At 27.6% G+C, this 12,515-nt stretch overlaps 1 protein-coding gene and 1 long non-coding RNA gene across 2 annotated transcripts; one reads left to right on the top strand and one right to left on the bottom strand.

The window, feature by feature from the left end:
* Positions 1-194: 194 nt before the first annotated feature.
* On the top strand, positions 195-11,373 carry LOC106677094 (uncharacterized). The gene is made up of 2 exons (XR_010844935.1): positions 195-440; positions 10,828-11,373. It is a non-coding gene; the product is annotated as an uncharacterized lncRNA (long non-coding RNA).
* On the bottom strand, positions 4,775-9,439 carry LOC106677093 (high mobility group protein B3). Its single transcript, XM_014414784.2, has 5 exons — positions 9,394-9,439; positions 7,606-7,853; positions 7,336-7,434; positions 7,037-7,229; positions 4,775-4,880 (listed from the first exon to the last, which is right to left on the bottom strand). Exons 2-4 carry the CDS (start codon positions 7,837-7,839, stop codon positions 7,038-7,040), a joined length of 525 nt encoding a protein of 174 aa, XP_014270270.1. The 5' UTR covers positions 7,840-7,853; positions 9,394-9,439; the 3' UTR covers positions 4,775-4,880; position 7,037.
* Positions 11,374-12,515: the final 1,142 nt, after the last annotated feature.

The following is a 12,515-nucleotide window of genomic DNA, read 5'->3' on the forward strand; positions in this document are numbered from 1 at the left end:
ATCATAAAAACATTAAAATAGAATAAATTCAAAAAATGTCAAACCTCAATAAATACTCATTAAAGTGATAAATTTAATCTCCAAAATATTAATAAAAATACTGTTCTATTGAAAATAAATTACAATTACATAGGAATAAAATGGTTTATAATGACTTACCATATGATTGAAAAATAAAAATATGTTCAAAAAATACCTCACAGAATACCTTTTGTACAAATAAGGAAGACAAATTTAAATGTTAGCTGTAGAAAGAGTACCATACAGAAGTGTGAGCGCATCATCACATTATATAAAACTTATAGTGTTCATCAGATTACATCAACCATTAACATGGTTAAGAGTTGATTAGACTAACTCTAGCGAAGAATAGAGTAACCAGAGTTCATTCAACCAACTCTTTAGCTCAAGCTGTACTCATTTTATATGTTATGCGTTATGTAAGTTGTAATTTGTTATTATATAAGTTGTACTCATTACATTAGAGGTAGTAGTTTCTTGAAAAATGATAATACAATAAATTATAAAAAGTAGGCATAAAGAAGAATAAGAATAAGATAGGCATGTGAGGTTGTGGGATTTAGTAGTGAACGGATCCCTAAAATGTTAATAAACACTTAACTTATGGGTAAATGTCTGAGGGATAGACCAAAACATGGGTGGGAGGATTGCATCAAGACTGATTTAGTAGATTTCAATTTGGAAGGACATCACTGAATGGATGTTTGTAGAGAACGATTGATAGTATCGGCATTGAACCTTTGGGTTCACTAATCCTTTATTATTAAAAAATGTATATCTCTAAGAGATAACAATAATAATAATGAATATGTAATTGAATAATGAAAGGAATTAATAACCTGAAGGTTATTAATATATTCAAACCCAAATCTGCCAGATCAGTCTTGCCACAATTCTCCCACCTACGCCTTGAACATTTAGTCATAACTTCAGTGTTTATTAAAATTTTAGGGATCTGTTCCTTACTAAGCCATACAACCTTACCCACCCATTATTATTCACCGCAATTCTATAACCTAAATTATGTTTACTGGGTACAATCCCCTTAGTTCTGAGTTGTGTAGCCTTCTAAATTCTCCAGTTCTCATCCTTATTCGGTCTGAATATTCTATGTAATAATTTATTTTCAAAAACCTTAAGGCGCTGTTCTTCCCTTTGTGTAAGAGGTTTCGCATCCGTAAAATTTCTGTAAAAGTAAGTTTCTTGACAGAAAGCGTGAACTAAATAATTTTGAAATTACTTATTTAGAAAAAACCTAATATTTATAGAAATAAATAACTAACTTATATAATGAAAAATATTTGAGAAAAAAGAAAATAAATAAATAAAGAGTTCATTACAGAATGTCTTGTGATAGTCTGAGCTTCAGTCTTAGAGATGATTCTTAGGTTCTAAGCACCTCATAACTGCTGGTAAGTGGGATGGAATTTTGTGAATTTTTTTTTTCTGTTAATTTTTTAAAATTTGATTTCAAATGTTCTACAGAATATAATTGTTTATTTCCTATAAACAAACAGGCATCTAGTACTCCCATCCTAGATGAAATTGTCTTATCAACATATTTATATTTTTCCAAATAGCTTAAGTCTGTGACATCTCTAATGTGTTCTATTAACTTAAAATAATTTCTCTTCTTTTGTACAGAGCAGGGGAGGAAAACATCTGAGATACAAACAAATATATAAAACTTTACTAATCTAAGGGTAAAATCAAATTAACATCTATGTCTTCTTTCTCTTTTGTTTTAAGATTAAGATATGGGCCTAAATTAGGGAATACTTGAATGCAGTTTTGCACTTTTTGGTAACACTTACATGCTTCTGTATTTGGCAATTTCCAAATTTTTATCATTTGATTGATAAAAATGACTTCTGAGACAACAAATGATAACTTAAAAAGAAAATGAACAGAATTCACAAAAACCACAACACATAACCAAGTTAACAGAGAATGATACACTGTAGTGTTTCTAGTATCCACTATTGAAAGCACTCATGATCGCCTGTCATCTACAAAAATATCCACACTTAATAAATGTGTTGGACAAAATGCCTACTCTGGTTAGAAGTGTAACCATACTTGTAGTAGTATGAATTTTAATTAAATAAATCAAAAATTTGTATCCTTTTTTGTCTCAACACTTTTTATTTTTCACCAGTCCAACGTTTCGGTCATTCTAGCCATCCTCAATTATAATTTCTTCCTCACATTAATTTAGAGTTTCTTTTGCAGCCTATTCTGCCCAGGTCATTCATTTATTATAAGTTAAAAGCCTATTTTTTTAAAAAATTTAAAATCATAAATATTTAATTCTTCTTATATAAGATTATCCACACAAATTCACTACCATATATAAATATAGTTGTGAATTTGTGTGGATAATCTTATATAAGAATTAAATATTTGATTTTAAATTAAGTAAATATTTCATTTAGATTAATATCTTTTATATATATGCAGATATTAATCTAAATGAAATATTTGATTTTAAATTAAAAAAAGAATATATAAATACACTATATATAAAACACTATATAAAAAGAAAGGCTTTTAACTTACAATAAATTAAATGACCTGGGCAGAATAGCCTGCAAAAGAAACTCTAAATTTAATGTGAGGAAGAAATTATAATTGATTTTATTTTATTTATTTCAATATGAATATATAATCCAGATATGAAAGTAAAATAATATGAGCTATTCACTTTTTACTAAAACTTGTTACAAATAAGTTTAGACAAAATCAAAAGATATAAACTCTGAGAAAAATAACAGAATTAACATAATGAAAAAAATTCGCATCTGCAACAGACTTCAAAAATCAGTCAGATGATTTAAGTCTCCTGGCTTTGAGAAGCTCAAAGCTTGACTAAGGTCTTGAATATCATAAGAAATGATTGGTTTTTCCATGATCAGTCAGGAACTTCTTCTTCTTCGATCTTCCCATTTAAATACCCAAGTCTGGGAACGACATAATAAATTTAGCGGCACTCCTGAGATCCTCCAAGTCCCGAATATAGCTCAAAACAAATATAGTCAGGAACTTATTCAAGTTCTATTAATGTTAACATATTTCTAAATGTGATTAGTTGTTTTATTAAATGATGCCCATACACTTCAAATTATTTTAAATAATGAATATATAGATGAATGATAATTTTCATATCTCTACTTAATTATTCTTAAAGCTTTGATTTTTCCTTTTAAAAATGGTGGATGGTGTTCTGCCAATCAGAGAAATCATGTTATGAAGCATAGATTTACATTTTTTAATAAATATTTTTCAAAATGTATTACCTTCACACAATAAGTATGAAATCAAACTCCTAAAGGTTTATGCAAAACTATTTGTTTTAGATGTCCATTATAAATTTTTGAATGAATGTCAATAGGTTAAGAATAAAAGTTTCTTTCTTTACTTTTGCTCAACTATCAGCTGATCACTGTATGCCAATACCCAAACAAATCAACTTTATCGTAATATCTTTATTGGTTAAATAGGCTAATACCATTATTTAGTGAGCTGCGTAAATTGAGGATTATTTGCATTATACTTATTACAAAAATAACTTTTTTTTTAAAGTCATTTAAAAATTCACAAGTTATCCTTCTCTGCCTAGCTAAGACTTTTGAAATATTAGCTTATAACAGGAAGAGGAGACTTTGAGATAGTTTAATCGAGCAATATTTAAAAATCTCCTGATATTGTAAAACAGCGTGAAATCCTCCCTGTGGTAGCCTAACTTATCTGACTTTTCAAACAGACAATTATAGCGAGTAGGTTGGTCGATGTACGTATATGAAAAAGTAACAAAATGATTTAAAAAATAGCATGTACCCGTTAGTTATTTTATTCATTTCATTAGTCAGCAAAGACACCTCAACCAGCTCCTTTTTAGTCTTCAGAACGTGTTATCTGGAATGTTTGCTGTAACCATATCTTATACATTTGTAAAAAAAAGTAAGTGTGTCTAATGTAAATGATATATACATATTATCAGTACTCACATGTGGCAACTTAATAAACAAATATTGAAAAGAAACTGGTTATGGAATTAATTGATACAATAGGAAAAAAATGTTCAATTTTTATTTATTCAACAAATTGTGATGAAAAATATTTTCATGCAACATTTCATTTTATAAAATTAAGTTCCACAAGAATATTTATTTCATTAAACTATATAAAATGAAAACACATTTTTAAACTTTAAAAACATAATTATCTGTACAATGTACATAACTAATCTAACAATTAGTTGACTGTTTATTTAAGTATTTATAGTATTAAATATTTAAGAAAATACCAAACAAAAGTAGTAGTATTGAGTTTCCCATCTCCAAAATGTTCCACTACAGAAGGAAAAAATATAAATACAAGTGGAAAAAGATTAATAACATCAATATTTTTTAGAGACTATATTAGAAGAAAAAAACTAATTTTAGTGTTAAAAATAGTTTACAAAAATAATTTGTACATGCCTTATATATTGACATTTAAACATTTTAGGTTAGTTTGAGCAAAGTGAAATGAATTACAAAATAAACAGTTAACATCCCATACTTTTTTTAATACTCATTCTAATTATAAAAATAATAAAATATGAACACACTCTGCAATAGATTTTTCTAAAGATGAAACTTGTTTTTAAACCAGATTGAAAAGAATATTTGAGAACTTGTTCATTTCTTCCAATCTTTGAATACCTCTGCTGCTTCACATGCATGAATTATCTCAAAAGAAAACTCGAGTATAACTCATAATAATTTCATGTTTAATACAAAAAAAAATCAACATCACAAGGGCCCACTTCAATATACTACTCAAAAGTAGGCATAACAGAACTTTCTTCAAAACTTCTAAAAACAAACAAAAAAAAAAAAACGTTAAGTGTCTGCTTATGTTCAATATAAACTAAAATAATTCTGTAAAACTAGCTTATTTATAATGATTATATTGTTTATGACGAAATCACATGTTGTAACCAAACCCACATGCGTAACTACTAAAACGAAGATGGTCCAGGTGTGGTCAAAATAACTGAAATAGAAAATAAACTATTTATTGTGAGCCAATGTTTGGCTCCACATAGCAGGGCTTCATCAAGGCTAAAAAATGTAATACAAGTAATGAAGTATGAGAATACATAAGATAACATGAAATAAAAGTAATCTATGGTTTGGTTAAGAATAATGTAAAATATACGAAAATTTATATAAAAATGAACAAAATAAATTATTTTTAAAGTAAATTTTCACATATTTTACATCAATCTTAACCACATCATAGATTACGTTCATTTTATGTTATCTTATTCTCTTACTATGTTACTTAAATTTAGTTGTGTGTATCTTCTTTACAAATTAAACTGAACCTGTTGGTTCAGAAATATGATGGTTAAAAAACAAATGATTCAAAGAAAAAAAAAAAAAAAAAGCTACAGAGATAACCTTATTTTTCCCTATATTCTCCTATAGGGAAGAACTGTACTTAATTACATAGGTGCATTGTTAGTAATGAAATTTGATATCCTGTTGTGAAAAAATACTTTGAATCAGTTTTGAATTGCCTAGCAAGGAAAATCCCATTCACATTTGGACAACTGGGTGCCTGTGAATACTGTAATTTTTTCGCAAGTGTAAGCATGTAAGTATAGATGAGGGATGGCTATACAATCGTGGTTTGATTGTATAGCCATCCCTTAAATTAAATGAAGTTTCTTTGGGTTGTGGAGGAAAACATGGAGAAAATGTTACCAGAATGACAGGATTAAAGAGGAACTGTAAGCATAAGAAGAGATAACTGGCATGGACCATTATAGAAATCCTGTAAAATTCATGTAGGTAAGACCAGTTGAAAGAAAACAAGAGGGTGACCAAGAGCCTATATAAAACAGATGGAACTAATAGCGAGAGATATAGAGGAAAAACTTTGGAAGAAATAAGGAAACTTGTCAGGGACAAATTGTCCCAAAGCAATCGGAACAAATGGTTTGAAGCATCCCTACACAGGAAAAATTGAGGGAAGAAAAATACGGGTTATTAGTTAACATCAATGAATGATTAAGCTTAAAATCAAAAATAAGCACATGAAATCTTCATTTTGAGAAAATGAATAACATTCTATTCATGCCTTTAATTATTTTATATTTTAACATTTTTTAGTTATTGAAAATTTATATTTAGTTAATATGATAGATGGAATATCATTAAGTTAAGAATAGAGGCAGAACTTGTTTTTACATCACCTCACCAATTCTAAGTTGTTTCAAAATTATATCACTTACCTATTTCTGTAAAAAAACAGTCTTCCATAAAAGAAAATTAAGTTACTAAGAAGATTGAAAATAAATTGGATTTTTTAATACCAAACAAAGCCATTAAAAAAGAAATTTAAATGAAATAATAAAAATAATTAAAAAAAGAGAAGTGAATGCAGAAAAACACAAATAAACAAAAGAATTATTTACTTTGGTTTTTCTGCTGACTGCACCCACCCGACCATCTTCTCTTATAAATCTACAGTCAACTATCTTCACCTTATTATGAATTCAATTAGTGCATTCCACCAAACAATAACATGAACATTACCCATCCCCACTTATTAACTATAAAGAATCCCTTTCTTTTCTATTTATCTAATTTTCTTGAGACACTTCCAGCCAAAAGAGCAATTTATGTTAGGTATTTTATAAAAAAGCTCTCCTCAGTAAGAGAGTGTGTATATGCCATGCAATTATATTGGAAGTAAAAAAAGTTACAAAATTGTATTAAAAGTAATTTATATAGATAATAATATAATTTAATTAAACTTAAAGTGCAAACCTGATTAATTAAACTAGAAATTAAATTATACTATTCATCTTCAAAGTTGTAAAATCTAATCATATTATTGGATAAACATATTGTGTTTTTAGAAGCTCCTCTGTACACTTTAAAAATTCTCTACAATCACACTTCCCAAGACTTTATATTTCACCATATATAAGTAGTGAAAGCAAAAAGACTTAACAAACCTTAAGATGAAACAGGAACCTTTGTAACTTTGCCCCCACTTTTCTCTTTCTTTTTCTTAAGCTTCTCTTCAATCTCTGACTTTCCTTCCTCTTCATCATAATTTTTTTCTTTTTCCTCAGTGGCTTTCTGTTGATATTTAGCCTTTTCTTCATCTGTGAGTTCGTTCCAAAGGCGACCAAGTTCTTTGGAAATCTGAAATAGATCATTTTTCAAAAGAGTTGCTTATTGCAATTATCTTGAAATATGAAATTACTTCTAGATACACAGTTGGGAGTAAGTTTAGAATTTAAATACTTACCTGAGTCATGGAGAATTCTGGGTTTTCTTTCTTAATTTTTGCTCTCATATCTGAACAAAACATTATGTATGGGCCAGGCGTTCGTTTCTTCTTAGGATCCTAAGAAATTCAAATTATTATTACTACAAGTAATAAAAACAGACTTATGATGGAATTTATTCAAAAATTTGTGATAGTATTAAGTATTCGTAAATAGGTCGACTGGAGTTAATAAGAATCCATTAGCAAAAAAAATTGAAAATTGATACTTCAATATATTGAATAACTCACTTTGTTTCCATCCCATTGTTCTTTTAATACAGAAGCTTCATCTTTAAACTTTTTCTTTTCGTCATCAGTCATTTTTGCCCATAAAGCCCCACAGCCTTTTGTGAATGTAGAAAAGGAGTCTTTTTTCCCTTCCTTTTCCCACGCTGATTTTACAAACAAGGAATAAGCACTAGGAGGGCGCTTGTACTTCTTCTTACTATCACTTTCATTCGTTGGAGATTTCCTCTTTCCCATTGTCAAAATAGTAGCTACAAAATATATACTTAAAATTTACAATGAGAAAACAATTAATTAAATTTAAAAAAATTGAATATGTACTTTTCAGAACCATATCATATCCCTCTCCTTCATCTCAGGAAAATTCAATTCTCACAATACTATGAACTTATTACTACACAAAATAAAAAAAAAAAAAAAAAAACCCTGAACCTCTACAACCCATGATAGGTCTTTGTGTTCAGTATTTAGTAACTATGTACTGGTTCTAGACCGGTGGTTGAAATAAGGAGGCAGTGTGTTCAGGATTCATGTTTAATAGTCAGAATTTTCATCTTAATTCAGCGTACCCACTGTTTAAGATACTGGATGTACCCCAGGATCAATCCATGGCTGATTTAACAGAAAAAACAATTATCTGTCAAAGCCTCATTGGAACCTGGTCAAGATGAGAACACAGCACCTTTCTCAATGATCCATCCCATTCAATAACTCATTAACAAGGATCGATAAATGGTTTATGGTTGAAAGGGGGAAGTATACTAAAGTATTATGCAAGCTGGTGGAAGAGCTATAAGAATTTCGCAGATCCCATGTAAAATATAATACTTCAAAAATGTTCCTTGATGCCTTTAAGAGGATAAATATTTAACAGATCTGATATTCCCTTCATTAAATTACGAGATGATAGAATATGGTTGATTAGCATCGATATTTCCAATGCTATAACACAAACTCTAATACAGGGAAGGAAGTACGGTATTCAATAGCAACATTTGAACTAAAACAACTGCACTAATTATAAATCATAATGATAAATATGACTAGTCTACAACTGCAGGCCCTGGATTATCAGGTTTAAAATTTTCCTGGACATTTCATCAACCTTAAACATTTTTTTAATATCTGACATATTTATATCAGATTGTGGGATTTGACTGGGCTCAGTATCAGTTTGGATGCCATAAAGTGCATGAAAATTCATTGAATGTTATAATTAAGACTAAACAACTATGAATAGTGGACCGGAATCATAATTATTTATTAACAGTTAAGTGATATTACAAGAACTAAGAAACAAATTATTTTTTATTCTAATTTCAACTGACTGATTCTAAATAAACTACTGTTAAAAACATATTAAAATGTATGTTTATGATGCAAGTAACAATTATCATTTTTTTATTTCATCACACTTCATAAGTGCTCTAATTGAAAACTTATAATGAGGAGCTAATGTAATCATCGATGTATTAGAGGTATCAAAAAATTGAAGGTTATAGAGACATGTTGTGACATACATAACAGACTCTGACCCCAACAAGGAAAATATTTTCAGTTTAATTTAAAATAACTTCTTGAAGTAATCAAACCATTTCTTATTAATAATTAGTTGTATTCATAAATTATTCCTTGAGAGGAAAAATGGCGACAAATTCAATTATAATTGTAAACTATCATCTTATCTAGATTATTATTAACTTGTCGAAATGAATAAACGGATTTAAAGTCTGATTGATACTCAATTAAATTAAAACTGTAAAGTGATTGAAAGAAAATACACAAGTATACCATTAAAATATGTTGAAAGTAAAATATGAAGCGAAGTATACTCACGTTTCACTGTTGAGCTGAAAGAGAGGGAAAAAGAAGCACGGGAAACACAGCCACTCACTGTGTTCAGTTTTGACAACAATATAACATCATTTTTTCACTTTAATTTTTGTTTAATAAATCACATTTAACTTATTTTCAACAATGCAATAATATTTTAATTAATTATAAATCAATCGTAAATATCAAATGGCCAAAAAAGTACCTAATCCAAGTTAAAATAATGTATTATAATCATATTACTGAATTATTAAATTGAATATACTACTAATTGTTGTAATAAATATCAAATGGAATATATCTCAAAGTAAATTTGAGTAGAGTACTGCCCCATTTAGAACATCATATCAGTAGATTAGAGTGCTCAGGATAAGTTTTATTAGTCTCTTTTTTCATTTATCTTATTTTTTTTTTTAGTTTTATTTATTTAGAGATAATTTTGAAAACATGTTGATTTCGAGAATCGATAAGGAGCAATTAAAATATTTACATCGATATTTCAACACAATCGATACCGTATTAGTATAATATTAATTTTAATTAAACTGGAAAACAAAAAATATTAATTTGATTGATGAAATACAGAAATAATGTAAAAGTATGACGTATGGAGGAATCATTTTAATATTAAATGCTTAAGTACAACTCTGTCGTATGTGTTCCATCATTTTATGTCTGGAAGTTGATGGATGATTAATTAATTATACAATTTAACCATTGCCGATTTTTTGATATATTGTTTTTAACAGGTGTTATTCCATTTATTCTCGTATTTGTAAAATAAACATGTCTAACATTACTTATAATAAGTCTAACATATAAACATTACTTATTCTAACTATATTAAATTCTTCTCTAGTATTTTTTTAGATGCCTTTTATTCGTTTATATGAATGTAATAAAGTTAAGTAACATGGAGCAATCTATTTATATACCAAACAAATTTATTTTTTTATGTATTAAAACGAAATTTCAATTCATAAAATTCATCTATCCCAAAATGTTTGAAGGAATTACTCTAAATAATTTAATATTTTTATTCTTAATCTATAAAGTTAAAATAAATTATCAAGATAAGTATATATTATTCTGCGATTTTACATCTTAAATACTTTTCTTGATGTTAAAAATCATGTGTTTATATTAATGAAATTTTTAATTAAAATAAGTTCTAAGTAAATTTCAATCAAGTGTTTGCTTCAATTTCACCTTTTTTATTTTTATTAAAAGTCATTATTTACTTGAAAATATGTATTTATTTAAATTAATTTATTATAAATTTATACTACACAAAACATTAGGAAAAATCTAAACTGATGAGTATGTGTGTATGAATAAAACATAATTATGTGAGATTAGGGTACTAAGCAATTTCATTATGTTTTTTTACAGGTTACTTGTTAGAAACTATTTTTCACTGTTAATTGTATTCATTTACACAAATATTTCGCAAGCTTATGAATCGAAACAAGAATGTTTACAAAGCTGTTTAAACCTATTGAAACAAATCAAACAATTGAAACATCTCAACGAATTAGGTGCTTTAGAAGGACGCCAAGACATAATTGTGAAAGGATCAAAATACATATTATCGAAGTTAGATGAATTTTATAAAGCAGTACACAATGGACATGAGCCTGCAGATACAGCTGATAATTTATCAGTAGATCTCTTTGAATTAGATGATGAGGTTACTCACAGGCAATTATTTAAAGATAAAGATAATGCAAATCTACTTCAAGAAGTAGAATCCATCACTTTGAAGACTAAGGAGTTAATGCAAAGGATGAATGAAATTAAATTCCCTAAAAATTCTCATTTTATCGTTACCACAGGGTCAGAAATAGAAATACAGATGTAATGAATATCCAGCAATGGAAAGATTTCAGAGAAGAGTGCATAAACAAAAATACAGTATGCCATTAGTCCAGTTTTTAATCTGCATTATTTATAGCTTGAAATTTATTTTACTTTTTAGTTTAATATTAGCATTTGATTAATTTATTCATAAATTAATGTTATGAATTTGTTTATTTCTTTCTATCTGCTTCAATCAGAAAAGATAATATAAAATTTTCATATATTAACCATAATAAACTTCATTCGAGAATATATTTACAACTTACATTTGAATTTGTTGTATAATAATTAAAAAGCCAAAAATAAAAACCTGTTTCAAGATATAATTTACTAGTATAATTAGGACTATGTGACCACTGATAATACATAATATCCTAAAGATAGAGCCCCAAAACATAGATAAATATAGGAATATATTAAAATGGTAAGGATTTTCCACAATAAGGATATATGAAAATAATATTATATCTTTACTCCTTTATAGAGTTTAAGTTTTAAATTAGACATTTGCTAATTACTAGATCTTAGTATCTGACAATAAACCTTTTAAAAAACTAGACCTATCCCCTACTAAAAACAAAACAAAAAACAGGCACTAATTGTTTCCTATTTTAAAGGCTGAATATGAGTAATTTTATTAGGACAATATACATTGAATCTCTTCTAAATCAAAAGGGAAGAAAAGATTTGTCTTGAGACTGCTTTACTCAGTTTAACTGTAGGTAAGTTTTTGTATTATATTGCATCTTTGATTTTTTAACCACACCTTTTTGTCATAAACAAAAGTCCATTATCAATTCTGGTCAAAGATAATAGTTCATTCGAAAGGTGATGTGGTTCATAGAGAAAGGTGAAGTAACTGATACATTGTAGCAACACTTGAGATAGTAAAGCCTTGTTTATGATGAATAGGTTATTTTCATTTCCATCCTTTATAAATTTTTATAGAACATTATTTGAAGAAATGATGTGTTTATAGTAGACTTTGTAAAGAAAGGCATTTTCACTGCAAATTAAAAAAAAAATAATTCATATATATGAGAAAAAATCAGTGTTCATTTTTTTTTTTTTTTGGCTTGACTGTCTGTATATTGTTGAAGTAATACTTAATTATATCAAAAGGACTTGAATTTTCTGAGCAATACAACGCTACTTAGCTTTGATAGAGGCACATCAGACAAAAAAGTTTATTTTTATTTTGTATTTAACGGATAGATTGT

The sequence above is a fragment of the Halyomorpha halys genome, unplaced genomic scaffold (assembly GCF_000696795.3).
Source record: "Halyomorpha halys isolate HHAL.00 unplaced genomic scaffold, Hhal_1.1 Scaffold87.1, whole genome shotgun sequence".
Taxonomy (NCBI): domain Eukaryota; kingdom Metazoa; phylum Arthropoda; class Insecta; order Hemiptera; family Pentatomidae; genus Halyomorpha; species Halyomorpha halys.

Bases quoted from the DNA above. Each gene is read 5' to 3' on its own strand.
- LOC106677093 (XM_014414784.2), bottom strand. From the start codon at position 7,839: ATGGGAAAGAGGAAATCTCCAACGAATGAAAGTGATAGTAAGAAGAAG. The intron at 7,435-7,605 runs GTGAGTTATTCA...TGAATTTCTTAG, and splicing joins AACAATGGGATGGAAACAAA to GATCCTAAGAAGAAACGAAC. The intron at 7,230-7,335 runs GTAAGTATTTAA...GATCTATTTCAG, and splicing joins CAGAATTCTCCATGACTCAG to ATTTCCAAAGAACTTGGTCG.